At 49.9% G+C, this 24,276-nt stretch overlaps 3 protein-coding genes across 13 annotated transcripts in view; all 3 read left to right on the forward strand.

Annotated features, from left to right (window-relative positions):
• Nucleotides 1–1,444, forward strand: part of Atp6v0a1 (ATPase H+ transporting V0 subunit a1) — a 54,761-nt gene extending 53,317 nt beyond the window's left edge. For all 11 annotated transcript variants that reach the window (XM_031355089.1, XM_031355094.1, XM_031355096.1 and 8 more), the window contains one exon: nt 1–1,444. In XM_031355089.1, coding sequence (XP_031210949.1) covers nt 1–94 — 94 coding nt within the window. In that variant the 3' untranslated portion in view covers nt 95–1,444.
• A 12,486-nt stretch (nt 1,445–13,930) lies between these two features.
• Naglu (N-acetyl-alpha-glucosaminidase) lies at nt 13,931–21,410 on the forward strand. Its single transcript, XM_031353175.1, has 6 exons — nt 13,931–14,332; nt 15,068–15,215; nt 15,784–15,930; nt 16,104–16,189; nt 18,111–18,367; nt 20,007–21,410. The coding sequence occupies exons 1-6, from the start codon at nt 13,956–13,958 to the stop codon at nt 21,209–21,211; spliced, it is 2,220 nt and encodes a 739-aa protein (XP_031209035.1). The 5' UTR covers nt 13,931–13,955; the 3' UTR covers nt 21,212–21,410.
• Nucleotides 21,411–21,511: 101 nt separating this feature from the next.
• Nucleotides 21,512–24,235, forward strand: Hsd17b1 (hydroxysteroid 17-beta dehydrogenase 1). The gene is made up of 6 exons (XM_031353176.1): nt 21,512–22,250; nt 22,341–22,508; nt 22,645–22,824; nt 22,905–22,998; nt 23,387–23,561; nt 23,664–24,235. Exons 1-6 carry the CDS (start codon nt 22,154–22,156, stop codon nt 23,982–23,984), a joined length of 1,035 nt encoding a protein of 344 aa, XP_031209036.1. The 5' UTR covers nt 21,512–22,153; the 3' UTR covers nt 23,985–24,235.
• The last annotated feature ends 41 nt before the right edge of the window (nt 24,236–24,276 follow it).

A 24,276-nucleotide genomic window follows, 5' to 3' on the forward strand; every position in this document is an offset into this window, starting at 1 on the left:
GGTGGAATTCCAGAATAAATTCTACACTGGGACTGGCTTCAAGTTCCTCCCCTTCTCCTTTGAGCACATCCGGGAAGGGAAGTTTGATGAGTGAGGCCCAGGCAGGGCGCATGCCCAGAGCAGCTCTCCTGCCTGCCTGCCTCCACAGTGATCATCTGTGTCTCTCTTGCCTGCTGGCTGTGATCCCTGGATCCCTGGGCCTTTGTGTAGTCCTGCAACCCCTGTCCCCCGCTGTGACTCACTTAGGAAGTGCTGGCCTTGCCTGGGTCTCTCTGCCCCCGAGCCTTGTGTGTAACGTACAGACTTTGGATCGAGAGCTGGATGACTGTGCCCGATACCCACTCATGCCCCTATGGCACCAGCTTGGCCTCCTGTCCCCCAGACAGACGCTATTCCACCCTCTGCTGGTGAGCCAACCTGCCCAGCCACATGGGGGCACAGAGCCCTCAGGATGCAAAGGGTTCCTCTTCAGTCTGGGAGTTCTTCGTCACACCTTGGAAGAGGGTAAGCTCTTCTCTCGTAGAGTTCCTATGCTTATGGAATATAGCCCACTCCACTAACAGGGAAGTCAGGAAGATGCCGCTGTCATCCTTTGCCCAGCCTCCTCCCGTTAGTATTCAGGAAATTTGGCTGGCCCCACCTGGACCATCCCAAAGGTCCCAGGATTGCCACCACCCTCCTAAACTTCCTGCCCCAGCCCTATAGTCACAGCGTAGCATCCCTGGGAATGGGAGGGTCTCACTGACTTACAGCACTGGACTTCCGGATCTTAGATTCCCTTCCGCCCAGTCTGTACGTGAATGGGCCTTGCCCAACATGACACCCCAAGGCAGAAGTTAAAATTGGCACTCTCCTGGCGCATCCCTGAGCCCTTCTGCACCCTGATCATGATGTCCTGAGGCTGTGGTCAGTAAGGTTGGTTCTGCCGGCAGGCCTACCTTGATCTGCCCACTGAGACTCCCTCCCCAACCCCCACACTGACCCCAGGTTTCAGGAGTGGTGTCCTGGGCTAGGAAGGTCAGTGTCATTGACAATTTGCTAATCAGAGGTGACTGTTGGGCTGCCAGTGCGGGCGTGGGAGCACTGCCCAGGCTTGCCAAGCCCTCGCCACCTACCTCATGTACTGTGGATCTCAGACCCTTCTAATCATGTGCTGACTCGCACAATTTACTCCCGCCTTCCCTGTGGAGGTAACCCTAAATCAGCAAGACCCCTCCCCTCCCCAACCCCGGTGCCCTTGAGAGCTGCTCCCACCCTTGCCCAGGCAGGGCTGGCCCATGGTGACTTTGTTCCGAACCCCTCTGTCCTTTTGTGCCCGGTTTACGTGATGATCTTTGCTCTGTTTACAGAGAGGCCTTTGGCAGTGCTCTTTGTGGGGACCTTGCCCAAGGCCTCCTGTCCAGACATTCTTATCCGGAATAAAGTGTGTTTGACTCTCACAAAAGCTGCCTGTCTCTGAGTGTGTGTGGAGGGGGCAAGGACAGGAGAACCTGTCACTCTAGCCCCGCCCTACTGAGCTCATCTGGTGCCCACACCCTCTTCCTCCTGCCAGCCTTTCTGCTGTTCTTCCTGATCTCAGGCCACAGTTGCCATGGCCCTGGCTGGGCAGTGAGTCTGTGAAATTAGCACCTTATCTCCAGTTGCCCAGGCGCCTTCCCTCTACCTTGAGCCAAGTTAATTTTGCATAGCTTGGGCCGGTCTTTATCTCTCTTCCCTTCCCTGTGTATCCCAACCGGAGAAGAGGGCCTGGGTGTCAGCCCGACTTCTCTCCAAGTGCATTCTCCAGTGCTCCATGGCCTGGCTATTTTGAGCCCTAATGCTTTTGGCCTTGGTGTGAGTAGAGGTTTGGCAGGCTCTTCAGGGCAGCTGGAGAATGTAACATGCTGAAGTAGGCAAGCTAAGGACCAGAGAACCCGTAGACTAAGCCGGGAGATGGCTGGGGGTGGGGGGGCACTTCCCTTCTCTGAGACGTATACATTCTTTCTTTGCCCTGCCCCCTACACACACACAGGCACAAGCACGCGCGCGCACACGGTTGATTTATGGCACAGGAATGTAACACCTGCCTCTCACAAGAACAGGGAGAGGCTGGGACATCCTGTTCATTCCATCTTCTTAGCCCACTCTAGCCTAAACCCCTCTCTCCCAACCAGCAGGTCACCTCCCCTGGAGCAATGCTCCCCAACTCCATCTTTAAATGAAAGCCCCGAAGGGAACTCTGATCCTCTTGCTCACAGAGCAGGGAGGCCTAACTAGAATGGCAGAGTCAAGAATCCAGGATTAAATCCTAATTTACAGTCAGCTAAGTTTAGACAAAGAAAGAGGCTAAAGTAATTCTCTGCGGAGAGAACAGAGCATGGCACTATGTGTCTATAGTCCTCACCTTCTGGGGGGTGGATACAGGATTGAGAGTTCAAGGCCAACCTGAATTACATGAGACCCAGTTTTCCAAAACAACACAACAAAAACCCCTTTGTTTTCATTAACTGGAACTAATACAATTGAGTGTTCACCTGCAGGCACAACACATTTGGATTGCTCCCTAACCACAACAAAAATAAACTCAAACACCAGGTCTGAGCCTGGAAGCCCAAGACTCAAGGGCCTGGTACAGAAGGATCCTGAATTTAAAGCCAGGATATGCTGTATAACTAGGTCATGTCTTATCAACCATAAATTAATTAATTATTAATTTTTTAATTAAATAAAAACATTAAAAGTGGATCATAGACCTAAATGGAAGAGTTAATGCTATAAAACTTAAATGACCTTCAAGCTAGGCAGTTGAGTCTCAGTAAAGATTAAAATGCAGATGTTAGCCTTCTAACTATTGGTAAGCTTTTGTGATTGAAGGTCAGAACCAAAGGGCCCGGAGATACAGAAAGCTAGAGAAAAGGTCACAGCCAGATACCCAGGCAGTCTGAGCTGCGCCATTCAAGGAAAGGCTGAAAGGCCCCACAAGACTGGAGAAGGTGAAGGATCCGAGATACCCAGCCATCTCCAAGGAGTGTGGGTCTGGGCAAAGGGGACGCCACTGCAGGGCCTGTTCACAGCTTCTCCGGCCGGCCCACACATCCCTCCCACAGAAGATGGGCTCTGTGTAAAGATGGAAGGCTGCTTTCCTTCCCTTTCTTTAAGAAAGAAAAGGGGTGCCCCCTCCCACATGCCTGTAGTTCCCGGAACCTGAATAGTGTTGAAGGCCATCCTCATCCTTGGCTGCATCGTGAGTTTGAAGCCAACCTGGGCTACATGAGACACTGTCAAAAAAAAATTTTTTTTTAAATGCACAATGGCTTAGCAGGTAAAAGTGCTTGCCACAAAAGCCTAATGACCCAGACCCAAGGAAAGTTGAAAGGAGAGGATGAACTCCACAGAGCGCCTTCTAACTTCCACCACACCACACACCCACCCACCCCCATACCCCATCATACACAACGATGATAGTCAAAATATTTTAAAATTTAGAATAAAGCCTAGAGCTCTCTCTGGCATTTTTTTCTTTTTTTCTTTTTTTTCTTTTTGATTTTCAAGACAGGTTTCTCTGTGTAGTCCTGGCTGTCCTGGAATTCACTCTATAGACCAGGCTGGCCTTGGACTCAGAAATCCGCCTGTCTCTGCCTCCCGTGTGCTGGGATTAAAGGCATGTGCCACCACTGCCCTGCTTGAATTTTTTTTTCAATATGTTCTTTTAAAAAAGGAAAACAGAGGCAGGCACAGTAGCTCACGCCTTTATCACCAGTACTCAGGAGGCAGAGGTAGGCAGATCTAGGTCTCTGTGAATTCGATGTCCAGCCTGATCTACAGAGCCAGTTCCAGGACAGCCAGGGCTACACAGAGAAACCCTGTCTTAAAAAATGAAGAGGAGGGGGTGGGGAGAGAGAGAATGGAGAGAGGGAGAGAAAGCTACATCAGGATGGTGGTGGCATGTGCCTTTATTGCCCACCCTATGGGGGAGGGGATAATGTGTTCACGGGGAGAGCGTGGGTACACACGGAGTCCAGAGATCAACACTGGATCTCTTCCTCTGGTGCTCTCTGCCTCATGTGAGCCTCCCTTTCTGGCATGCTTGAGACAGAGTTTTGTAGTATCCCTGGTTGGCTCAGAACTCACTGAGATGTATAAGCTTGCCCCACCAGGCCTGGCTAAAATTCACACCTGGAAAACTTGTTAGTTTACGTCTTAGTTACCTCTCTGCTGCTGTATACCCACCCTGGCTAAAATTAACGGACAGAAAAGTTTGCTCTGGCTACATTCCCGAGGGAGGTTCTATCATGGTGGGAGGCGAGGCAGCAGGCAGCCAGAGCCAGTCTTTGACCACAACCTGAAAACAAAGAGGGCAAACGAAAGTGGAGTGAGACTGTAACATCCTCTCATCAACCTCCTGAAGCAGGGGATGTCAACCCTCCTACTGCAGCCCTCGTGTGTGGCGATCCCCCCAACCATAGTTTTATTGCTCCATAACTGTCATTTTGTGGCTGTTATGGATTGTAATATAAATATCTGTGTTTTCCAATGGTCTTAGGCGACCCCTGTGAAAGGATCGGTTGACAACCCCCAAGGGATTGCGACCCACAGGTTGAGAAAACACTGCCCTAAAAGTTCTATGACCTCCCCCAAACAATAACACTAATCGGGAACCGGGCACTGTATGTAATACATGAGCCTATGGAGGCCCTTTCTCATTCAAACCACCACAGTACATATCTGAATCAAGTAAGAGGAGGGAGAGGCCTAAGACTTCCTCAGAAAAAAATGGCTCCCCTGTCGGAGTCCTTCGTGAGGCTGAGTTCTCAGAATCCAGAAGCTTCCAGTTTCCTCCAGCCTGCGGATGATGGGATGATCTGGGCTGGAATGTGTGGAAAGTTAGGGGCGTGTTCTTTTTCCTCTACAATTTCCAAACGCCATCCCGAGATCCTGGACCAAGCTTTAGAGATGGCAGCCGCAGGTGTCCTGGAAGGCCCAAGCTTCACAGCAGCGGAGATAAATCCATCACTTTCAGAGATGGTGCCAGTTGTTTTCCCCCATCCCCAGCGTCTTCAAGCAGTGGACCACCTGCAGGGGCGGCTCCTTGCCTACCCAAATCATGTGCTGGGTGTAGGCTGCCCCCTGGTGGCCACACAGGGAGAGAACGTCTCATTCTTCACACCAAATGGTTAATTAAGGTTGTAGCAGGGCTGGAGAGACCGCTCAGCGGTTAAGAGCACTGACTGCTCTTCCAGAGATCCTGAGTTCAATTCCCAGCAACCACATGGTGGCTCACAACCATCTGTAATGAGATCTGACGCCCTCTTCTGGTGCGTCTGAAGACAGCTACGGTGTACTTACATATAATAAATAAATAAATCTTTAAAAAAGAAAAGAAAAGGTGTTCTATCTATGCCAGCACCCAAGCAGCAGTGGCAAAAGAACTAGCAAATTTGAGACCAACCTTATCTACATAGAAACTTCCAGGCAAGCGGCTCTATTTAATGAGATGGAAAAAGAAAGAAAAGAAAAAAGAAACAGAGGCAAACCCAACAACAACAAAAGCCCATGGCACATTTTTTGGTTTTTATTTTGTTTTTCAAGACTGGGTTTCAAGCCGGGCGGTGGTGGCGCACGCCTTTAATCCCAGCGCTTGAGAGGCAGAGGCAGGCGGATCTCTGAGTTCGAGGCCAGCCTGGTCTACAGAGTGCATTCCAGGACAGCCAGGGCTACACAGAGAAACCCTGTCTCGAAAAAAAAAAAAAAAAGACTGGGTTTCACTGTGTAGTCCTTACTGTCCTGGAACTCGCTCCAGCTGGAACTCAGCCTGCCTGATTCGAGTTAAGCACCACCACTGCCCGGCTGGTGGCGCATGTTTTCAATCCCCACACTTGGGAAGCAGAGCTCTGCGGAATCAAGGCCATCCTGTACACAGTGAGCTTCATGGTATCCAGAGCTGTACTGTGAGACCTTGTCTCAAAAATAGGTGGGGCGGGGGGCGGAGTGACTAAAGAAGCGATGGTTCAATATTTAAGAGCACTGGCTGCTCATCTTCCGGAGGACCTAGAATCTATTCCTAGCACCCACATGGTGTCTCACAAGCCTCTATAACCCAAATTCCAGGGGGTCTGTAGCCCTTTTCTGGTCTTGCAAGCATGTGTGATACATAGATATAAATGGGGGCAAAACACCCAGAGACAGTTAGTCAGTCAGTCAGTCAGTTAGTTAAAAGTAGGCCGTTTGCACTTTAGTGCAACTGTGCACATGCCATGACTCGTGTGTGGAGGTTAGAGGACAACTTCAGAGAATCAATTTCCTTCCTCCTCTTCCATCCCGTGGGTCCCAGGGACTACATTTGGGTTGTCAGGCTTTTCAGCAAGTGCATTCGTCTGCTGAGCCATCTCAGTCTGCCCTCCCTACCGTGGTTTGAGGTTTGCTCTTGTTCAGGCTAGTCTTAAACTCCTGGGATCAAAGTCCTCTCAGCGTACAAGTCCGTAAACCAACAGCAAGCTTCCTGTTCTAAAAACTAACCAAACAAGAAAGAGTTAGGTATACCTATAATCACAAAAACCTGAGAGTCTGAGGTTTACCTTGACTTCAAGGCCAACTCAGCCTATAGAGTGAGACTTTGTCTCAAAATGAGAAGAAATTAGAAAACGAATTGATAAAGGAAAATGGATTTGTCTATAGTTTGGTCTGAAGTCAATATTTCTGGTTTCTTTGAAGACTCCTTTGTGTCATTTGATGTTTCTCTGAAAACTGTCTTATAAGAAGATGTTTTTGCTAAAGTAGACCGGTGAAAGAATGTTTTGCTAAGAACAGATACGTTACCTTTCTAGAGACAGCATAAATAAAAGGGGCATGTGATGTTTTACTAGAGCGGATACTTGAGAAAACACATGATGTTTTAAAAAGATATAAATATAGCCCAACGGACAGTAGACAATGCGAGATGGTATTAGTACACTTTGCCATTCTTTGATGGTCATCATTTGTCATGACATCGTAGAGAGAAACGAACCAGGAAACTTCTGGTGGTGTTCCCATGGCTTCTTGCCACTTCCTCATTCTCGGACTGATTGGCAGAGCCTTGGGGTTTCTCCTAGACTGGCCTGCTGTTGGTAATTCTGATAAATAGTATTTATGAGTAGATCGAGCTGCCACTACTGATTCATGTAGACTAAACTACCAATACCCTGACAATGCAAATTAGATTTGCTCCCAAAAAAATATTTCTAATTAAAATCCACATCCTCCTCTCCTTTCCACTCTGGTGGGTGATAACATAAAAAAGACGTTAAAACATTTTTTTTAAAAAACCCTTATTAAAAGTAGATTTTAGCAGCTAGAGAGCAACTCTACCAGAGGTTCGGAGTTCAATTCCCAAAACCACGTGGTGACTTACAACCATCTGCAATGGGATCCAATGCCGACTTTTGTTGTATCTGAAGACAGCTACAGTGTACTCACATACATACAACAAATAAATAATTTTTTTTTTTTAAAAAAAAGTAGATTTGTTGGGAGACATTTTAACCAAACCTTAGCCAGCATGGTTGTAACAACCCTTGTCTTCAATGTCAATCTGTCCTGTAGTGACTTCTAACAAACTGTAAGTCTTCTGTTTGCCTCCAGGGTCTCAGGCTTTTGTAGCTCCCAGCATGAGATTCTTGGGAAAGTTCAAGTTTCTCAGTATGCATGGTCTCATACATCTAATAGACAAAAGGAGGCACGCAAATGGCTCAGAGCTGTGCTTCTCAACCTGTGGGTCTCGACCCCTCTGCGAGGTGGAATGATCTTTTCACAGGGGTCTCCTAACAGACATCCCCCATGTCAGGTATGTACATTATGATTTGTAACAATAGTAACGTTGCAGTTATGAAGGTGCAACAAGATAACTTTAAGATGGGGGGGGGGGTCACCAAAACATGAGGAACTGTATTTAAAGGGTTGCAGCGTCAGGAAGGTTAAGAACCATGGATTTGGAATATCCATGATATTTACTATATCACTTTAAAATTACTTAATTTTATGCACAAGTGTGAATGTGTGTGTGGTGCATATGCATGCATCTTTATGCCCACATCTGTATGCGGAGGCCAGAGAATGTTACTACTCTCTGCCAGCTTTCCTTGAGACTTCTCACTAAACAGAGAGCTGGCAGCCAGCAAACTCCAGTGGTCCTCCTGTCTCTGACCCTCCATAGTGTTGCTCTGTGGGGTTGTAGGGGATGGGGGGGGGATGAAAAAGGAAATACTATGACCAGCAGGAAGTCAACCCCCTGGACTGTGTCCCCATAGAGAGATCTTCCTGTGTACTGTATGGATGTCTCACCTGTCAATTAAAAGGCCTATGGCATAAGACTTAGGCAGGAAAGAGAGATGGGGCATGAGGAAGAGAAAGGATTCTGGAGAGAAGAAGGTGGGGAAAGGAGCCTGAAAAGAGGAGACCGATGCATGGTACCTGACCACAGGTAACAGTTACATGACAAAATGTTAAGTTAAATGGGTATCGCTGGGCAGTGGTGGTGCACGCCTTTAATGCCAGCACTTGGGAGGCAGAGGCAAGCAGATTTCTGAGTTCGAAGCCAGCCTGGTCTACAGAGTGAGTTCCAGGACAGCCATTGCCATACAGAGAAACCCTGTCTCAAAAAATAAAAACAGGTGCTGGAGAGATGGCTCAGCAGTTAAAAGCACTGACTGCTCTTCCCAAGGTCCTGAGTTCAAATCCCAGCAACCACATGGTGACTCACAACCATCCGTAATGAGATCTGATATCCTCTTCTGGGATGTCTGAAGACAGCTATAGTGTACTTATATATAATAAATAAATAAACCTTTAAAAAAACAAAAACAAAAACAAAAACAAATTTAAATGGGTATCTTTAGGTATGATCTAGTCAGAGTAGAGTTGAACTATGTGGCCAAGGTATTTGTAAATATAATTTTCACCTGAGTCTTATTTCTGGGAATATTGGGGCTGGGAGTCAGAACTGGGACGTCGTAACTTTAACATGTCCTCAATGTGCTGTCCCTGCCAAAATAGTCACTTAAAACTGCTTTTTCTAATAAGCACTTGGGTCCAGAGGGTAACTCACAGCAGGCCGAAAGTCTTCCTCCTTTTGGGTCAGCTGCTCTGCAGCCCAATAATCTCTCCAAGGAGAGATTAACCCTATCTCATCCTCCTCCAAGGATTACGGGTATACAGATAAGACTTATTTGGGTCTTTTGTTTTCAGTTCCATGCTGTTCTTGAACTCACAAAGATCTGCCTGTTTCTGTCCCAAGTGCTGGGATTAAAGGCAGGAGATATCATGCTTGGCTGCAGCAGCAATTAGGATGTCCACACAAGATTTGTCTTTTGAATGTGCTCAGTTTATTCACACAAACATTCCTTATAACGTGATGCTAATATAAAAGATAAAACAGGCCTCTCACCAAGCGAGGAACAGTTAGGGCAGAAACTCTCCAAGGTCCCACTGGGGAATCCTCTCCGATGAGGATGTTTCAGAAGCTAGCAGACTCGACCCACACATGCTGTGAAGTCCTTCCACTGTGGCAGGCAGGAGGATGGCACTGATGGAGGTTCAGAAGGTCCTTGAGTGTGTAGGCTAGTGGCTAGTGCTATCATGTGAACCTATGTGGGACCCCCGACAGTGCCTGAGGTTTAGTGGTCAGAGAAGCTGGAGCCACACAGAGTTGCAAGTTTTCTATGGATGGATATCAACACACGGGCTAAAGAAGCTGCGTCTCAGGAGCATAGCAGTGTCACCCTAGAGACCAGAGTTCCAACTTTTGTATCATTTCATTGAACAGTAGCTTTGTGCTCACAGGGCTCACAATCCTGGGAGTTCACTAGCACAGCAACACCATCATTGGTGTTTTTTTTTTTTAAATTTAAAGATTTATTTATTTATTATATGTAAATACACTGTAGCTGTCTTCAGACGCACCAGAATAAGCCATCAGATCTCATTACAAGTGGTTGTGAGCCACCATGTGGTTGCTGGGATTTGAACTCATGACCTTCCGAAGAGCAGTCAGTGCTCTTCCCGGCTGAGCCATCTCACCAGTCCCCCATCATTGGTGTCTTAGTCAAGGTTTCTAGTCCTGCACAAACATCATGACCAAGAAGGAAGTTGGGGAGGAAAGGGTTTATTCAGCTTACATATCCACATTGCTGTTCATCACCAGAGGAAGTCAGGACTGGAACTCAAGCAGGTCAGGAAGCAGGAGCTGATGCAGAGGCCATGGAGGGTTGTTCCTTACTGGCTTGCTTCCCCTGACTTGCTCAGCTTGCTTTCTTATAGAACCCAAGACTACCAGCCCAGGGATGGCCCCACCCACAATGGGCCCTCCCACCCTTGAACACTAACTGAGAAAATGCCTTACAGCTGGATCTCATGGAGGCATTTCCTCAAGGGAGGCTCCTTTCTCTGTGATAAGACCAGCCTGTGTCAGGTTGACACAAAAAACCCAGCCAGTACACTTGCCATATCAAGCCTATCCCTGGCTAGGCTGGTATCTGAGCAGCCTGCAGCTGGCCCTGTGGCCTAGTTGGAGCTTGCTTTTGAAGTCTAGCTCCTATCAGAACTTCCTGGTGGCAAGTTTTGGCATCATAGAATTCAAAGCCACATCAAATGGCTTTAGAGTTACACAAAATGGTTTTTAAGCTATGTTACTAACAATTAACAGTTAAAACAGATTCCCTCCTTTGTTCTGTTGTTGTTGTTTGCTTGTTTGTTTTTTGAAAAAAAAAAAAAAAACAGTCTGGATTGGTTGCCTCTGAGTCCTGAGTGCCAGGATCAAAGCTCGCACTACCTCCGCTGCTGGCTCCCAAGCTCTTTTTAGTTAATACTTTCTCACAGCATCAGCAAAGCAAACTAGGACCAACACCAGTCTCTAATAACAACAGCATCCACGGTGACTCAGAGCTTACCTGCGGATGTTTCTGGACCGAATGAATATTTAAAGTGTCCTATAGCACAATTAGCACAAAATTAAATATTTTGCTTATAAAAAAGGGGGGGTGGCGAGATGACAAAGCGGGTAAGAGCACTGACTGCTCTTCCAAAGGGGTGGGGGGAGGGCAGGCAATGGTGGTGCATGCCTTTAATCCCAGCACTTGGGAGGCAGATACAGGAGGATCTCTGAGTTCGAGGCCAGCCTGGTCTACAGAATGAGTTCCAGGGCAGCCAGGGCAACCCTGTCTCAAAAAACAAAAAAACAAAAAAACAAAGAAACAAAGAAAAGAAAAAAAGAAATGAGCACAACTACAATAGTGCCTTCTAGAGTTCCATTTCCATTTCTTTTTCTTCTTGTTTTTGTTTTGTTTTGTTTTGTTTTTTTTAACTAAGAAAACTGTTTTATCCAGGCAGTGGTGGTGCGTGCCTTTAATCCCCACACTCAGAAGGCAGAGGCAAGTGGACCTCTGTGAGTTCGAGGCCAGCCTGGTCTACAGAGCAAGTTCCAGGACAGCCAGAGCTACATAGAGAAACCCTGTCTTGAAAAACTAAACAACAACAACAACAAAGATCTTGGGGAATGGAAGGGTCCATCACTGTGGGAAGCCGAGGCATGAGAACCTTATTTCCTCCTGCATAGGTGACCCTAATGTGTGGCAAGTTGCCATTACAACCAACCACCACAATGTCTTTTGTGTAGTCTGGATAAGAAGACCCACATAAAAGCCAGGTATAACATTCTCATCTCCAACACCACACCTGGGAAGTGGGGTGGGTGGAGATAGGCCGCGATCCTTGGGGCTTTCTGGCCACCCAGCCTCCATGAACTGGAAAACTCCAGGTTCTGAGAGAGACCGTGTCTCAAAAGCTAAGGTGGAGGATGAGGTGAAGGCAGGCCTCTGGCCTCCACACAGCTGCACACAGCAACTTCTGCTGCTATGCGAGGACAGACTCCCCGTGAGGTCCCAGGGGCAAATCTTTCCATTCCTGTCCTCACTCTGCTTCCTCAGAAAGGATGAGAATGTCCAGATTAAAGGAACTGAGAGAGAGCAGGGGCCTCTGCTATTCCGGGAACAACTCAGAAAGCTAGGAACACAACTGTTTCTCTAAGCCCCAACCCCACCCCAGCAGGGCTGGTCAGAAACTCACCCAGGTCTTGAAATCTAGGTCCTACTTACACAGCCTCCCCAGTGGGATCACAGACAGGCATGTGCCACCAAACCTGGCTCCAGCCCATTGCTCTCTGCCCCGCCTAGCCCCGGGCACCCCCCACCCCCACCCTGTCCTTCAAGATGGGCAGCCTGAGCATCTTTGGGGGCCCATACTGAGCTCTGGGAACTAAGAGTCTCCATTCTCTCTCAAGTTCCAGGAGCTAAGGTTTTCCATTCTCCTTCTGCTTCTCACCTGCTGGGTCTTACTCACCTCCCTGTTTCCCAGGCCAGTCAGGTAAAGTGACATTCCTGTTCCGCTCCCTCTGAGGATCCACTGGAAAGCCCTTCTTGACCTCCTGCTGGCCAAGCTGGGCTCATGTGAGTTAGTTCCTCAAATCTCCCCTTTCTCATCTGCCCATGTGTCCCTCTGCCTAGAAAGCTCTTTTCCTTCCAACCTCTCTAAATTCCTAGTCAGCCTTGGGCTTCAGATAAAATGCTACTGTCTCTTTGGAGACCCCAATATTCCTCATAGACTTACAACCCAGCGAGAAGTTCTGCTCTGTGTGTATGGGGGAGATGGGTGTGTGTGTGTGTGTGTGTGTGTGTGTGTGTGTGTGTGATGAGTGTAGGTGTCTGGCATACAAGTGATGGTCAGAGCTTTGAACCAAAGTTCTGGAAAAGCAGTTTGCTCTGAACCTTCTGCAGTGCTGAGTGGCTCATCAGAACTTCAAGGCTCTGAAGAATTTGAATTCAGAACCAAACAGGCCCATTTCCAGCCTTCCCAATAGCCATTGTTACCTATCCTCCCCCGCTACCCAACCTAACAGCTTTATGACAATGGGTAAGTCTTTTTGAATGTACCAAACACTAATTTTCCTTTGAAAGGCATTAATTTAGCAGACCACCAGCTTCCAGCATCCCAGAAGCTAAGACTGTTATCTGAAGTCTGCAATTGATTTCCAGATTCACTCTAACCCACTTCTCATGTCTCCACCAATGTATTCGGAAAAAGCGTCTTGATTTATGGCTTTGTGCTGTTACTATACAAACTTCATTAAATTATTTCCACACTGGAACATGGAAACTGGGGTGACCTAAAACTGTTCCGGGGCCATCGTCATTTGGCTTCAGAATAAGCTCTCAGTCCTTTTGAAACGAGAGTTGTGGGTTTTTTGAGTTAATAGAGGACAATCTTGGGTGTTACCCTCTACCTTGAGATAAAGGTGTCCCTGTTTGACACTTTGTACACCAGGGCAGCTGTCTCCAGTGCTCATCTCCCAGGAGCACTGGGATTGCAGACTCCCAATACTGGGACAGCTTTATGTGGGTTGTGCCGATTTCAAACGCGTGTCCTCACATGCAAGCGCTATCTCCTCACCCAGAGAAACCCTAATTTGCTTTCCAGATCTTTAGCCAGAAATAACTGAGACCACCCTTCACTAATACAGTAGCAATGGCAGTGTCTGATACGACATAAAATCCAAATACACATTTATTAAATGAGGGGTTAGAATATAATAGCTTAGTGGTAGAGCCCAGGGCTGGCTTCAATTCTCATCACTTAAAAGAGTGGCTAGATGTTTGGAAGGGAGGTGAGTAGGAGAAGAAAGAGGGCCGCATCCGAAAGGACTTGGGCATGCGCGGCGTCCCATCTGGCCGGAGATGTTTCCTACGGTCACGCACACTCCAGCCACGAGATCGGTCAGCAGACCCAGAAGGGTCTGGGTCCGGAAATCAGGTCCTCCGGGCGGGTAGCAGGAGCCAACCTTCAGGCCACGTGGACCGAGGTCCGCAGCCGATTGGATGCTGGCAGCCCCGCCCCGCGGGCCCCGAGCTTGGTATTGGTTGTGAGCGGGCTGCCGCCGCGCGGTTAGCATCATGGGAGCCACGGGGCTGACTGTGATTCTAGGGTTCCTACTCCTGGTCCGGGGTTCCGTGGGCGATGAGGCTCGGGAAGCAGAGGCCGTACGGGAGCTGGTGGTCCGGCTACTGGGACCCGGGGCGGCGGCCAATTTCTTGGTGTCCGTGGAGCGCGCGCTGGCGGACGACTCGGGCCTGGACACCTACAGCCTGAGTGGCGGCGGCGGGGTGCCTGTGCTTGTGCGCGGCTCCACGGGCGTGGCGGCTGCCGCGGGGCTGCACCGCTACCTGCGTGACTTCTGTGGCTGTCAGGTGGCCTGGTCCAGCTCTCAGCTGCACCTGCCGTGGCCGCTGCCCGCTGTGCCCGACGGGCTGACCGAAACCACGCCCAACAGGTATTGATGCTGTGGGTCCCAGCCGGCTAGGGCAACAGCCTCGGGACACCCACGGTTGGTGAGGACCAGCACGCCTAGGTCGGGGCTGCAGCTACAGACACGCCTGGACACAGAGAAGGAAGTGCTGGCTCCGGGGTCTGTGCCTTCAGATCTTGGCTCCCCTGTAGCTGTGTGTTCTTGAGCCAAGCCACTTAGCTTCCCAGCCCCCCATGCTGGAAATAATGACCGAACCCTGTTGATTGAGAACCAACGCGTGATAGTAGAATTTCAAAGGCGTTCTCGTGACCCATGCATTTCATATCCCTCCTTTTACCTTTCTGAAGATGCTTCTGAGTGACCCTTCCCGAAGCCCCTGGGCCTTTATTCTAACACTTGCCACACTATGGGCATGACGAGTTCGCACATCTGTCTCCCCCATGAAACTATTAGGAACTGTGAGTCCTCTTCTGGACAGAGACCAATTTTGCCTTATGGCACTGACACCCTAAGACACCACACGATGCACAGTGGAGCTCTGGGCATATTGAATGAAAATGAAGTTATGTAAACACTACTAGGCTTCACCTGGGGTGAATCTGGAATGAGCAGGAGAGGGGCCACTTTGAAAACTTTGCCCACTGCCCCGTATGCATACTGTGTTGGGGGTAGTATTCCACCACCAGGCTGCCTCTGAAGTGTTCCAGAGTGGTGAGTGAGGCATCCCATATGTCCCCAATAATGTGCCCCTGCCCGCAGGTACCGCTATTACCAGAATGTGTGCACGCACAGCTACTCCTTCGTGTGGTGGGACTGGGCCCGTTGGGAGCAAGAGCTTGACTGGATGGCGCTGAATGGCATCAACCTGGCACTGGCTTGGAATGGCCAGGAGGCCATCTGGCAACGGGTGTGTGCCAACCTGGCCCCTGACACTCTCCTGCCTGCCTCACACACCCTGGCCCTGGGGAACCGAGGCTTCCCAGGGTGGGACAAACTATCTGGCAGTACATGCCTGTAATCCCAGGACTCAGATAGTGACAGGAAGATTCGAGATTGAGTTCCAAGGCAGGAACTCGATCAGGGTAGGAACCCGGAGGTATGTATGAACCTGGAGGCAGGAACCGAAGCAGAGGCCTTGGAGGAACACTGCTTATATCGGCTTGCTTCCTGACTTGGTCAGTTTGCTTTCGTATATACCCAGAACCACCTGCTGGGGGATGGCACAGCCCACAGGCTGAGCCCTTCCATATCAATCACCAGTCAAGAAAATGTCCCAGATCGTCACCCATCCCAGAAAGTTGACACTTTAGTGTCCCTTCTAATCATGGAGCTGTTTCCTAGACCGTGAGCTCCCCGTAGGCTGAAGTCCAGATCTGTCTTAGCAATAGTACCGAGCTCAGAGTGGTGATGAGCGAGCACTTGTTCAATGTCGTGGGTGTGTGTGTTTATAGGTAGGGGCTCTTCCTGCTCCACAGGTATACCTGGCCTTGGGCCTGACCCAGTCAGAGATCGATAATTACTTCACCGGTCCTGCCTTCCTGGCCTGGGGACGCATGGGTAACCTGCATACCTGGGACGGCCCCCTGCCCCGTTCCTGGCACCTCAAGCAACTCTACCTGCAGGTAAAGAGTGGCTAAGGAAAGGTGGAATGGGGGCTGGGTGTTCCCAGACCCAGGGATGGGTGCTTAGCTAGCCTCAGGGCTCTTGACTGGTGTGTAGATCTGTATTCCCTTCCTGAGTGAGCAAGGGACTCCTCCAGTAGAGGTCCTGTCACATTGACCTCTCTCCCTCCCAGCATCGAATCCTGGACCGGATGCGCTCCTTTGGCATGATCCCAGTGCTGCCTGCCTTCGCAGGGCATGTCCCTAAGGCCATCACCAGGTGAGGTCCTCCCTCCCTGCTCAGCTCCCAAGGGAAATGGGTTGCTCTCCAAAGCATGGTGTAAACGCTGAAACTCTGGATGTTGGCACGGCTGGACTCCTGTCTCTGCTGTCAGCCACTGCAGCCACAGTTGCTTGACGACTCTGTGACTTGGTTTTCTTGCTTATAAAATAGAATCGTTGCTGCGTATGATGGTATACTCTTCTGATCCTGGTACATAGGAGCCCGGGGCAGGAACGCTACCAGTTCCAGGCCAGCCTGAGCTACATAGAAAAACCCAGTCTTAGCCGGGCAGTGGTGGCGCACGCCTTTAATCCTAGTACTTGGGAGGCAGAGACAGGCAGATTTCTGAGTATGAGGTCAGCCTGGTCTAGAGAGTGAGTTCCAGGACAGCCAGGGATATACAGAGAAACCCTGTCTTGAAAAAGCCAAAAAAAGGGCTGGAGAGATGGCTCAGCAATTAAGAGCACTGACTGCTCTTCCAGAGGTCCTGAGTGCAAATCCCAGCAACCACATGGTGGCTCACGACCATCTGTAATGAGATCTGATACCCTCTTCTGGTGCATCTGAAGACAGCTACAGTGTACTTACATATAATAAACAAATAAACCTTTAAAAAAAAAGAAAAAGAAAAACCCAGTCTTTATATATATAAATGTATACCCACAGTGTGGGAGCCTGCTGGAGAGATGCCTCAGCTCAGCACCTGCTGCTCTGGCAGAGGACCAGGCTTCAGTTTTCAGCACCACATGGTGGCGCCCAGCCATCTACAACTCCAAATCCGGGGGAGCTGATCACCTTCCAGACACATCATTGCTTATGGTACACAGACATGCGTTCGTACCCATAAAATAACAATAAATCAATCTAAAGTATTCCCAAGGTTCCTAAATTGTTAACATCAAATTTAGAAAACTCACCAAATGTTAAAAGGTTTTCATTTATTTTATGTGTGTGGGTGTTTTGCTTGCATGTAGGTCTGTGTACCATATTCATGCCTGGTGCTCTTGGAGAACAGAAGAGGGCATGGGGTGCCCTGATGCTGGAGTGACAGATGGCTGTGAACAACCATGTGGTTGCTGGGAATCAAACCTGGATCCTCTGGAAGAGCAGCCAGTGCTCTTAACTATCTCTTTAGTCCCTAACTTTAATATGTGTGTGTGGATAATTTATATATGTTATATATAAATATATAACTTAATTATTTAATTAGGGAATATTTAAAGAAAAAGAATGAAAAATTACTAAGGGACAAGACAACTCCTTCTGTCCTGAGTGTGCATATTGCCAGGGACAGAATGTTACTGAGTAGCTAGCTGCTCTTGCCGGTGGCCTAGGGAGTGTGCTGGTCTCTGCCCTTGCTTTTGAACTATCTTCACTTCTGTGGCTGGAGAGAGACCTTCAAGGTCTGGACGAGGCTCCTCCTCCTTTGTGAAGCTTTGTCAGCCAGCACCTGCAAGGACCCTCGTCACCAAGCCTGTTAGCACCTGGCTTCCACCACAGTCACAGCACGTGTTTCTGGTTGCTGGCTACCCCTCCGTCTTGCTCACCAAGCTGGGGGAGTTTCATTCTTTTCATTTGGTGAACCTTTGCCATGGTGTCTACAGATGTCAGACCCGGTCCTGTGCTAGGTCCTGTGTGCCTGTGGCTCTGTCCCTAACAAGAGCTCATTGGCAGAGGAAGAAAGCAAAACCTTTTTAGACAGGTGACAATCAGGGACAGTGAGGAAGAACCAGATGGATTAGCCTTAGGGGTGGAGGAAAGGATACCAGGCAGGGGACAGAGCATGCATAAGCATGGGGGCAAGAGAAACCCAAGCACGGTCCAGAAAGCCACGGATGTGAAGTTGGTTAAGGGTGTAAAGCCAAGACAAGCACTGTATCAGCCTCCGTCAACTCTAAACCTCCCCCCCAATCCCCAGGGTGTTCCCACAGGTCAATGTCATCCAGTTGGGTAGCTGGGGACATTTCAACTGCTCCTACAGCTGCTCCTTCCTTCTGGCTCCAGGAGACCCCATGTTCCCCATCATCGGGAACCTCTTCCTACGGGAGCTGACCAAGGAGTTTGGCACAGATCATATCTATGGGGCTGACACCTTCAATGAGATGCAGCCTCCCTTCTCCAACCCCTCCTACCTCGCCGCTGCCACTGCCGCCGTCTATGAAGCCATGGTCACTGGTATGGTGCTTGGGATAGGGAATCCCCTGGAACATCAGGGAGGGAGGTTGGGTGGGAGGAAGACCTGTATCCGGGTGATACCATGCTTTCCTGCTCAGCAGGCCTTTGTGCACATATGCCATCCCACTTAACCACATTGGGCACCAAGTGGCCAGTGACCTATGACCTTGGGCATATTCTTTTCCTCCCACTGTTTGTTGCTTCCTTTATGCAGTGAGGCTTGCTCATGGACCGGGATGCCTAGTCCTGTTTAAAAAAAAAAGCCGGGCAGTGGCTTTTTTGCTTTTCTGTTTGTTTGTTTTTTTTTGAAACTGGGTTTCTCTGTGTAGCCTTGGCTATCCTGGAACTCACTCTGTAGACCAGGCTAGCCTCAAACTTAGAGATCCACCTGCCTCTACCTCCCAAGTGCTAAGACTAAAGGTGTGTGCCACCACTGCCCAATAACAACAAAACTGTATTTGTTCTCCACCTCATTGTTAAAGTGGTTCGTGTAGGCTAGAGGTTACACATTCCAAGATTCCTTTCTACCACTTATAGAGGAGAAGGGGCCCGATTGATAAAGAGCCCTCTGAGCAGCACTCTCCAAGCATGATCTGGAACCAGAAGCCTGAGCCTTGCTCTAGAGCAGCGGTTCTCAACCTTCTTAATACTGAGACCCTTTAATATAGTCCCTAATGCTGTGGTGACCTTCAGCCATAAAATTATTTCATTGCTACTTCATAGCTATAATTTTGCTACTGCTATAAATCATAATGTAAATATCTGATATGTAAAATATCTGATATGTGAACTCTGTGAGACGGTCATTTGACCCATAAGGGTTGAGACCCACAGGTTGAGAACCACTGCTCTTAGAGCCTTTTTTCTTTCATTTGAAAGTTATGTTTGGCCAGGCAGTGGTGGCACATGCCATTAATCCCAGCACTTAAGAGGCAGAGGCAGGTGGATTTCTGAGTTTGAGGCCAGCCTGGTCTACAGAATGAGTTCCAGGAGAGCCAGGGCTACACAGAGAAACCCTGTCTCAAAAACAAACAAACAAAACAAAACAAAAGAGAGAGAGAGAGAAAGTTATGTTTATTTATTTGCATGTGTGCATGTGTGCCACACCTGATGCACATATGGAAGTCATAAATAGCTTGTAGGAGTCTATTCTTTTCCTTCCAGGATGTGAGCTCAAGGGTAGAACGCTGGTTGTCGGGTTCAGCACATAATACCTTTCCTAGCTGAGCTTCTCAAAGGCCTGAGTCTTGACCTTTTTTATTTCACAGTGGAGATCAAGTGTGAACTTTAACCTTTAATCGTGAGCCTTTGGGAAACAGTTAAGCTGTTACATGACCCAAATATGCCAGTATTTGGATATAAGGATTCTCAGGCCTGGCTTCTGGATGGCCTGATCGGCAGGTCCAGAACTTGGGGCCCAGGCATCCATGTCTTAATTTCTCTGGGTAGCTCTGACATCCAGGAAGCTAGATCAGTAGTGTCCTGGAGTTTCGGGAGGCAGGCAGGGCAGAGGAGCCCCAGTTATGGCAGAATGGCAAGTAGATCAGTAATGGGGGATGGTGTAAGCTATACTAATCACCCGATTTCCTCAACAAAACCACTTCTCTCACTGCCTCTTTCTGTTTTCTCCCCATGGTAGTGGACCCTGATGCTGTTTGGCTGCTCCAAGGCTGGCTCTTTCAGCACCAGCCCCAGTTCTGGGGCCCCTCTCAAATCAGGGCTGTGCTGGAGGCTGTGCCCCGTGGTCGTCTCCTGGTTCTAGACCTGTTTGCTGAGAGCCAGCCTGTATACACCCGCACAGCCTCCTTCCATGGCCAGCCCTTCATCTGGTGCATGCTCCATAACTTTGGGGGCAACCATGGCCTCTTTGGAACCCTCGAGGATGTGAACCGAGGCCCCCAGGCAGCCCGCCTCTTCCCCAACTCCACCATGGTCGGCACCGGCATAGCTCCAGAGGGCATTGGCCAGAATGAAGTGGTCTATGCTCTCATGGCTGAGCTGGGCTGGCGAAAGGACCCTGTGCCAGACTTGCTGGCCTGGGTGAGCAGCTTTGCCAGCCGCCGATACGGGATCTTCCAGCCAGATGCTGTGGCAGCCTGGAGACTCCTACTCAGGAGTGTCTACAACTGCTCTGGGGAAGCGTGCAGTGGGCACAATAGAAGCCCGCTAGTCAAGCGGCCGTCCCTACAGATGAATACCACTGTCTGGTACAACAGATCAGATGTATTTGAGGCTTGGCGACTGCTATTATCAGCTGCTCCAAATCTGACCACCAGCCCAGCCTTCCACTATGACTTGCTGGATGTCACCCGCCAAGCAGTGCAGGAGCTGGTCAGCCTGTGCTATGAGGAAGCAAGGACCGCCTACCTGAAGCAGGAGCTTGATCTCCTGCTCAGGGCTGGAGGCCTCCTGGCCTATAAGCTCCTGCCTGCACTAGATGAGCTGCTGGCTAGCAACAGCCACTTCTTGCTGGGTACCTGGTTGGATCAGGCCCGGGAAGTGGCTATAACTGAGTCCGAGGCCCAGTTCTATGAACAAAACAGCCGCTACCAGATCACTCTTTGGGGGCCTGAGGGTAACATTTTGGACTATGCCAATAAGCAACTGGCAGGACTGGTGGCTGATTACTACCAGCCACGCTGGTGCCTCTTCTTGGGGACTCTGGCTCATAGCCTAGCCAGAGGTGTCCCCTTCCAACAGCGCCAGTTTGAGAAGAATGTTTTCCCACTAGAGCAGGCTTTCATTAACAACAAGAAGAGGTATCCCAGTCAGCCCCAGGGGGACACTGTGGACCTCTCCAAGAAGATCTTCCTCAAATATCACCCCCAGCCTGACTCTCTGTAACAGATCAGCCATCTCAGGGGCCTGCTGGAATAGGTCCTCAAATCCAGACAAGCCCAGGATGCTTCCCATGCCTGGGGGAAGGAGCCAGGGTCTGACAGTGAGTGACAGCAATGGCTTGGAGGAAATATGGTGCTTCCTTCTATGCCAGACTTGGGAGTTAAAGTACCGTTTTCTGTTAACAATAAACTGCTGAATCCGCCTGGGCCTATGAAATTAAGTTACCGTACATCGCTGGCATGCCTGGAAGGGCTCGGGGGCACATGCAGACCTTGGTGTGGAGGTAGCCCTTCCCAGCCTTCATTTCAGCTCCATTTTAATTCTGATCCCCAACCTTCTAAGGTTGTAGAGCAGCAAGCTGGTAATTACAATTGCCCGAGAGTGTGGTGGGACATACAACCCTGAAATAACAACCCTGAAAAGCTCGAGGCAGGGAGGATCCGAAGTTCAAGGCCAACCTCAGCCCCTATAACGAGTCTGAAGGCAGCTTAGGATAACAAGGTAGCCTGTTTCCAAAAAGCTAAAAGTGAGGCCCTTGCCTTTCATCCGGGTGTTCATGGGTCAGAGGCAGATGGATCTCTCTGAGTAGGTTGTCTCAAAAACCTAACAAGAAGTTCCTTAAACAGAAGCATTTCCCCTGTGGTCAGATGTGCTTAGCACTGCTCAGTTTGAACCTAACAACCTAGCCGCTACTACCTATGAGCTTGTAGAGCACACCATCCCCTGACCAACTAAGGTTGTTTGGTGTTACAGGCAATACCCTTTGCTCTGCTTTGACCCACACCAGGCTGGGGAAAGCCTTCCAGGGACCCAACTCAGCCTTGAGATTGCCAGCAGACACAACAAGGGGTAGGGGCACCGTAGGCAGGAGCAGAGCCAAGCAGATAGGCAGCCCTAGCCTGCCACTAGGGCCCTTCACAACTCTGAACTTCAGTACTTTTTCATATGGACCCCACGGTAGTGCTCATTACCGGTTGCTCCTCCGGAATTGGCCTGCACTTGGCTGTTCGTCTGGCTTCTGACCGGTCCCAGAGCTTCAAAGGTATAGGAGGGGAAAGGCCCGGAGGCCAGGGGGAGAACCCCGAGAGGTAAGCAGGATGATGAATCCTCTTCATCCTCTCTCAAATTTTAGTTTATGCCACATTGCGGGACCTGAAGGCCCAGGGACCACTGTTGGAGGCGGCCAGTGCTCAAGGATGCCCTCCTGGCTCCCTGGAGATACTGGAACTGGATGTCAGAGACTCGGAATCTGTGGCTGCTGCCCAGGCATGCGTGACTGAGGGTCGAGTGGATGTACTGGGTGAGCCTCCCTGAAACACGCGATAGGAGTCTTTACCCTCCATTGTCCAAACGGTCCCGACTTCAGGGAACATGGGAGGACAGTGCGGGAGGGAAGAGAGCGGTGCACAAGTGGGGTCTGATCTCTCTCCCCTCAGTCTGTAACGCTGGCCGCGGCTTGTTCGGGCCTCTGGAAGCGCATGAACTGAACGCCGTGGGTGCTGTGCTGGATGTGAATGTGCTTGGAACCATTAGGATGCTGCAGGCCTTTCTGCCAGACATGAAGAGGCGCCACTCAGGCCGTGTGCTGGTGACCGCGAGTGTGGGAGGCTTGATGGGTGAGCTAAAGGGACAGAGTAAGGGGTTCAGAGTACAGTGAGGAGCCGCAGGGCCTCTGCAACCTTGTTTTCCCTTCTAGGACTGCCATTTCACGAAGTGTACTGTGCCAGCAAATTTGCACTGGAAGGTTTGTGCGAGAGCCTGGCGACCTTGCTGCCGCTCTTTGGAGTTCAGTGAGTTACCAGCCCTCCAGAACCCTCTGAAGCTTGGGGAGCCCAGCACCAGATCTTGTAGTTGCAGAGGGCCTCTGGCCCTCCTTCTCCAACTCATGTTGTATGTTAGACAATATGCAGGGCGCTTGGCACAGATTATCTCACTTCACAAGCCACCCTAGCTCTTAAGGCATACTGGAGTGAGTAAACAGATCGCATAGGTGACTGGACCCCAAATGGACATGGGAACTCTTCCCTAGCAGCACTTGGCTCTGCAATCGCCATGGTTCTTTCCAGCATCTGCTCCCAGGGTTCAGCCCCTTTCTATGTCTTCCCTTTGGGGAACTAGGGCCAAGCTTGTGGTCCCAGCCACTAACCGGTCGCTGTTGTCCTCACCCCTTCCCTTCAGCGTGAGCCTCATCGAATGCGGGGCAGTGCACACAGCCTTCTATGAGAAGCTAGAGGGCGGCCCAGGCGGGGCTCTGGAGAGAGCGGATGCCCAGACCCGCCGCCTCTTTGCGCACTACCAGCGTGGTTATGAGCAAGCCCTGAGCGAGGCGCAGGACCCAGAGGAGGTGACAGAGGTGGGTGAAAACGGGGTCTCAGGGGCACAGTCTCTGGATGGGACGTGGTGATGCTCCCCCAGGGGTGCCCCGTAAACATGCTGCTTGCTCTTCCTGCTTCAGCTCTTCTTGACTGCAATGCGAGCCCCGCAGCCCGCGCTGCGCTACTTCTCCACCAACCGCTTCCTGCCGCTGGCCCGAATGCGCACAGAGGATCCAAGTGGCAGCAGCTATGTCGCGGCCATGCACCGCGAGGCCTTCTCTGATCTGCAGGCCCAGGAGGGTACCAAGGCTGGGGCCCAAGTCCCAGGGGACCCGGATATGGCCTCCAGCACCCTCATTTGCCTCCCTGGGTGTGAGACCCCTAGGGTGGCATCTGAATTGGGGTGGTCTGCATCGGATAAACCGGGGCAGGACAAATCATGTTACCAGCAAAAGATCTAAGCCAGAATTTCTTTTTTCTTATTTTAGAATGTGTTTTGCTTTAAGACAGTGTCTTACTATGTAGCCCTGTCTAGACTATAACTCATAAAGATCCACCTGCCTCTGCCTCCTGAGTGCTGGAACCTTAGGCGTGTGCAACCTCACACTTCTCAGAATCATTTGAAATATTTTCATGGGTTAATATAAGAGGACTGATATCCAAGGTGCTAGGTTTAGGGTTTTTTCTTCCAATAAATTTATTTATTAATTATTATTATCGTGTATGATGTTGAGGGGAACTCATTCCATCGTC

The sequence above is a fragment of the Mastomys coucha genome, unplaced genomic scaffold, assembly GCF_008632895.1.
Source record: "Mastomys coucha isolate ucsf_1 unplaced genomic scaffold, UCSF_Mcou_1 pScaffold5, whole genome shotgun sequence".
NCBI lineage: Eukaryota > Metazoa > Chordata > Mammalia > Rodentia > Muridae > Mastomys > Mastomys coucha.

What these genes read in the sequence shown, in the direction of transcription:
- Hsd17b1 (XM_031353176.1), top strand. Translation starts at nt 22,154, where the DNA reads ATGGACCCCACGGTAGTGCTCATTACCGGTTGCTCCTCCGGAATTGGC. An exon ending in CCGGTCCCAGAGCTTCAAAG is followed by an intron (nt 22,251 to 22,340) that starts GTATAGGAGGGG and finishes CTCAAATTTTAG; the next exon opens with TTTATGCCACATTGCGGGAC. An exon ending in GGGTCGAGTGGATGTACTGG is followed by an intron (nt 22,509 to 22,644) that starts GTGAGCCTCCCT and finishes CTCTCCCCTCAG; the next exon opens with TCTGTAACGCTGGCCGCGGC.
- Naglu (XM_031353175.1), top strand. Translation starts at nt 13,956, where the DNA reads ATGGGAGCCACGGGGCTGACTGTGATTCTAGGGTTCCTACTCCTGGTC. An exon ending in ACCGAAACCACGCCCAACAG is followed by an intron (nt 14,333 to 15,067) that starts GTATTGATGCTG and finishes CCCTGCCCGCAG; the next exon opens with GTACCGCTATTACCAGAATG. An exon ending in CTATGAAGCCATGGTCACTG is followed by an intron (nt 18,368 to 20,006) that starts GTATGGTGCTTG and finishes TCCCCATGGTAG; the next exon opens with TGGACCCTGATGCTGTTTGG.